General features: G+C 35.4%; 1 protein-coding gene across 1 annotated transcript in view; it reads left to right on the top strand.

Annotated features, from left to right (window-relative positions):
- WDR44 (WD repeat domain 44) overlaps positions 1–5,199 on the top strand; it is a 430,050-nt gene extending 424,851 nt beyond the window's left edge. The window contains exon 19 of the mRNA XM_053714643.1: positions 3,533–5,199. Within this exon, the coding sequence (XP_053570618.1) occupies positions 3,533–3,627 (95 nt within the window). The 3' untranslated portion in view covers positions 3,628–5,199. The remainder of the gene's footprint in view (positions 1–3,532) is intronic.
- The last annotated feature ends 868 nt before the right edge of the window (positions 5,200–6,067 follow it).

Raw genomic sequence — 6,067 nt, forward strand, 5'->3', positions numbered from 1 at the left:
CCCTTATTTTGTCTTTTCTCAAGGAAGGTCTGGAGAAGGGTTTGTCAGTCAGTGCTCTGAAGGGTCAGATCTCTGCCATTTCGATTGTATTGCATAAACGTTTGGAAGATTTACCGGATGTTCAGTCTTTTGTTCAGGCCCTGGTCAAAATCAGGCCTGTGTTTAAACCCGTTGCTCCCCCCTTGGAGCCTTAATCTTGTTCGTTGAGGTTTTGCAGCAGGCTCCGTTTGAGCCTATGCTTTTTGTTGATATTAAACTGTTGTCTTGGAAAGTTTTGTTCTTTTTGGCTATTACTTCTGCTCTTAGAGTCTCAGAACTTTCGGCTCTGCAGTGTGATTCCATCTTAACTTATTTTCCATGCGGAGAAGGCGGTCCTTCTTACCAAAATGGGATTTCTTCCTAAGGTGGTTTCGGACCGTAATATCAATCATGAAATTGTTGTTCCTTCGTTGTGTCCTAATCTTTCTTCTTAGAAAGAGCGTCTGTTACACAACCTGGATGTGTTTCGTGCTCTAAAATCCTATCTCCAGACTACTAGGGATTTTTGTCAATCTTTTGCCTTTTTTGTAGTGTTTGTTGGCAACCATAAGGGCCAAAAGGCCACGTCAACTACTCTTTCTTTTTGTTGAGGAGTGTCATTCGATTGGCTTATAAGACAGCTGGACAACAGCCTCCTGATAGGATTACAGGTCATTCAACTCGGGCTGTTTCTTCTTCCTGGGCCATTAAAAACTAGGCTTCAGTGGAGCAAATTTGGGATTATGGGAAGTGGGAGGTATATATGCTCGTACCACCTATATCCCATACATTTGAGGGTGATGCATACTTACTAATAACTGACTTCATAATTTGTTATCTTATGAAATCCTGCCCAAACACATTTGTTTGTATGTGTCTTGTGCCTGGTGTGTTTTCTTTTAAGCATATTTGGGGACAGACATCTTTCTGCTTCTCTTTCCAGAAGGGCATATATGTTAAAGGGACACTGAACCCAAATTTTTTTCTTTCATGATTCAGATAGAGCATGCAATTTTAAGCAACTTTCTAATTTACTACTATTATCAAATTTTCTTCATTCTCTTGCTATCTTTATTTGAAAAGCAATAATGTAAGTTTAGAAGCCGGGCTATTTTTTATTCACAACCTCTATTGTGCTTGCTGATTGGTGGCTAAATGTACCCACCAATAAACAATTGTTGTCCAGGACCCTGAACCAAAAATTGACTGGCTCCTTAAAGGGCCACTAAACCCAAAATCTTTCTTTCATGATTCAGATAGAGAATAGAAATTTAAACAACATTACAATTTACTTCCATTATTTATTTTGCTTCATTTTTTAAATATCCTTAGTTGAAGAAAAAGCAATGCACATGATGAGCCAATCACACGATGCTTCTATGTGCAGCAACCAATCAGCAGCTAGTGAGCATATCTAGATATGCTTTTCATCAAAGAATATCAAGAGAATAAAACAAATTAGATAATATAAGTAAATTAGAAAGATGTTTAAAATTGCATTCTCTTTCTAAATCATGAAAGAAAAAATGTGGGTGGCATGTCCCTTAACTTAGATGCCTTCTTTTTAAAATAGATAGCAAGAGGATGAAGAAAAATTGATAATAAAAGTAAATTAGAAGTTGCTTAAAATTGCATGCTCTATCTGAATCATGAAAGAAAAAGATTGGGTTTAGTGTCCCTTTAAGTCTCTCTGTGATGACTTGATGTCTCCCCTAAACGAAGACCTAGCAAAACTGACCAATTACAGGGCTCTAGACAGTCTTTATACCTACACATACACACACTCTTTTAGCGACTTTTCATTTACAGTGTAGAAATAAAAAAGTTATTCTGTGTTCTACTTAGCTGCTATTTTTTTGTTTTTATTTTATAAGTGGGTTTTATTTTGTTACTTTGCGGCGCAGTGTATTTTCTCTCATACTCACTCTATTTAATAATTAGCTTTTTACAATAAGTTACACAGAAAACATATCTATCTTAAATGGGCAGTCTACTCCAAAATGTTTGCTTAAAAATATAGATAATCCCCTTATTGCCCATTCCCCAGTTTTGCATAACAAACACTATTATATTAATATACATTTACCTCTGTGATTACCTTGTATCTAATCCTTTACAGATTGCCCCCTTATCTCAGTACTATTTACAGACTTGCATTTTAGCTAATTAGTGCTTACTCATGAATAACTCCATGGGAGCACTCCATGCTATCTATATGGCGCACATGAACTAGCAGCATAAAAATGCACTGAGATAAGAGGCAGTCTGTAGTGGCTTAAAGACAGGCAGAAATGTAGAGGTTTAAAGGTTATAAAGTGTGTTAGCTAGCAGGCAGATTCTAAAAGGAAACACAAAGGAGGTGCCACATTGTGTTAACAATAAACAATCCAAAGGGTAACCATCAACAAAAGGGATATTCACAAAAGTGGAAGCACACTTATGCGCTAGTAGCGTCAGTGAACAATTAGTAGCGGTTCAGCACACTATCCCAGGATTTTATTACCAGGTCCCCAGGATAACGGTGAAAATTCTGTAATCCTGGTCCCCAGGATAACGGTGAAAATTCTGTAATAGACAGGAACACAATCCAATGATAAAATCATTTATTAAAAAGTTAAAACAAAGAACACTCTGTCATCTACAAGATGTAAAATGTTTCTTGGCGTGCAATGCCATTTCATCAGGCATAATTATCGCAAACAGGGGTTCACATCCTTTGTATTTCTAAAACCATCTGATTGGTTTTTAAACTGCAAACTCCTCCTAAATGGTACTGACGATAATGGTAAAAAACAATGTGGTCAAATGATCAAGTCATCTCAACTTCCTACACAGAAGGATGGCATATGGTGAAAAAAGATGCATAATCATACATATACCTCCAGTATACATTAAACAAAAAGAGCACCTTGAAACAGTCTTCCGATGGTGGTGTCTCTAAACAAAAGAAGATTACAAGCCAATCCAGTGATACAAAGAGGGAAACAAACATAACTATACTGTATCCAACAATACAGACTTCCAAGTGCATGCTATGTAACGAATGACGTGTATATTGTGATCGTTATGAAGTATAAAGTGTAATGATGTGTATGAAAATTACACTAAAGTGTAAGTGACCAAACATACTCTATTTGGATTAAGGAGATGAGCTGCCTCGTCATTATTTTGTGGACTTCATTCGATGTGTCTTGCTTCTGAGACTTGGCACTGTACACAACTGGACTGTATCTATAACTATGTTGGTTGTACAAAGCTGGGGAATGAGTAGTAAAGGTGCTATCTATATTTTGAAAAATTAAAAATCTTCGAATAGACTCGTCCATTTATGGATACAAAATAATTCACTGAGTTGCTAAAGATTTGTAAAATAGTTTAAAAATTGTCATTTTGTTAGAAGGAAATTGGGTAATTTATTTCTAACATTAGATATTCCTTTACCTTAATAACTAAAACTAAAATGTAAGCATTAAATAGATAAAAATGTTAAACTGACTTTTTTTTTTCCCTACAGGTGCTTTGAAGTCGGATAATTCAGAAGTTCTTCTATCTGCAGATTTCACGGGTGCAATCAAAGTGTTTATTAACAAGAAGAAAAACCCATCTTAAAACGCTGTAGAGGCGAAAAAAATGAACCTTTTGTCTTGTATGAGTATGAATCTTTCAATACACATCCATGATAAACTAACACCAGTAACTGGCTTAAGGAACTCTCTGGAGATGTCTTCTTAATTATTAGACGACTGGAGATTATATATGAAGATCACTCATTCCCCTAAGAACTGTGTGCACTTATCTGTCTTATTTTAGTATTTTTAGCAGTGGATATTATGTCACCAGTAAGAAAATAGGATGTGATCACAAGAGGCTATTAAGTTGTGCATGCCATTGAATCTGCACCTCTAGCTGCTGATCGACAGTTTTTTTTGTTTTTATAAAAATTAGTCATTTGAAACCAACCTCTTCAATACATGACTGTTAGGGGAGGAAAATAAAAGAGTAAACAATGAATTTAGCCAATGGGTCATCCTGGCCACAGAGTTAAAATTCTTGTTTTTCATTGCAAGTTCTTTCTAACAATGATTGTTCTACGCTCCCAGCAGTTTGGAGTTTGATACACTGATGGCCATCGGGAAAGCAATATGCTATATAATGTTATAGTGACAACATGTCACAGAGCTTTGTTTTTCTTTTAAATGTAATACTTGCCTCCATAGTCTCTGTTGAAAACGAGAGAAGAGTTAATAAAACCAAGCTATTTTATTGTTTGGTACTCAGGCAGTAAAATAAATAATTCACCTCTGAAGTTTGCAATATACAGCAGCAAAACACACTGCATAATTTCTAACATAGCATGAGCCAGTCTACATTTGCTGTGTGCAAAGGTAAAACCATATTTTCAGAGCCACCTGTATATGTGCCTTTTGTGGTTATGTCCGCAAAGTTGGACACCTAATACTAAGTTATTAGATCTGGCTAGTGTAGACAAGTAAGCATTAAAGGCAGTTGCTGAAAGATTAAGGGCCCTAATTTGCTATATTGTGCAAAGTCCTAAAGTACCTTAAAGCCCATTTAAATGAGTGGGCTTTATAGTATTCTACAACTTAGCATTATTTATTAAATGTTACCCATTCTGAGTAGTTTAACAGCTCTTTTTTATGTAAACAAAAAGCTATTTTATTTTGCACAAAATTTAAATTTTGCAGATTATATTTGTTGGTGGTACTTATTGTTAAAATGAAATATGTTTCTACTGGGTCAAAATATTGTAGAAGAAAAGTTAAAACATTTTCGGATTTGCTTGCTGCCATTTTTTTTTCTCTATTGTAGATTTACAGTTAATTTGTATCCCTTGCTATGCACATTGGAGCACACCAATACTGTGTCAACACATCAAATCTCATTCCTTTGTTCTCTCACCAGGCAAATTAGAAAAAAATGGGCTGATATGATTTTTTTTTTTTTTTCCTTCGGTGGTGTAAAAAGATACATTTGTTTACATTTTTTTAACTTTAGTAAAGTGAAGCTTTCCTTTTATGTTTCAATATTCTGGGTAAGGACAATGTCTGTAAATATGCACAGTGTACCAATGAAGTAACATTCTCGGTCAGAGAACTGGAAAATGTTATTGATGGTCAACAGTGTTAAATCATTAAAAGCTGATCAAAGAAAATGTTAAAACGTCTTTGTATTTGTTATTTATGGGTCTTTTAATAACTAACAAAACTGTTTTTCATTTATTTGTTTTTGGGGGGTTTTCCATTTTGTTTGATGTAATTACTTTTACTGGGTATGGAAAAGTAGTCAAGTTCAAGGTAAATAATGTAAAATTCTCAGTAATATGTATATTGCAAAAGAAACATTTTTATTCCTATGCCTGTTGTGTAAAATTTAAAGGGACAGTCAAGTCAAAATTAAACTTGATTCAGAGCACACAATTTGAAACAACTTTCTAATTTACTTATTTACCATTATCTAAATGTGCACAATCTTTACATATGCACACTTTCTGAGGTTGCAGCTCCTACGCAGCATGTGCATTTTGTGATTGGCTGATGGCTGTCACATGATGCATTAGGAAGGAAAATGTAACTGACATTTGTCAGAGAAAAAAAATCCACTCATTTGAAATATAAACTAAGTACGTTTGTATTGTCATTATATTAATCATTTATTGATTGCTATGCTTTCTGGGATGTGGAAGGTTAAGATCTTGGCATTAACCCACCAGTAATTTGTGGACAGGCCACGTGTGGGAGTGGTGGGGTAACATATGGTTGAGCATAGTTATAGTTGGTCCGGCATGCCTGCGGGCCTTGGTTAGTTCCTTAATACTCGGATGCCAAGAAGCTGTGGGCTAGAAGCAGGCCACACCTCCCAACCTGTGACATTCCCGCTTAGGTGCAGGATGGTTTTGAGAGAGATATGACTCACCCACTAGCTTCAAGCAACTTTTTATGAGTGGTTATGGAAATTAGACCAACAGCAAAATACTTAATTTCTTTTTTGCTGTTTCTTTTAAACAGATAGTAAACCCAATTTACTTTCT

Source organism: Bombina bombina, chromosome 1 (genome assembly GCF_027579735.1).
Source record: "Bombina bombina isolate aBomBom1 chromosome 1, aBomBom1.pri, whole genome shotgun sequence".
Lineage (NCBI taxonomy): Eukaryota > Metazoa > Chordata > Amphibia > Anura > Bombinatoridae > Bombina > Bombina bombina.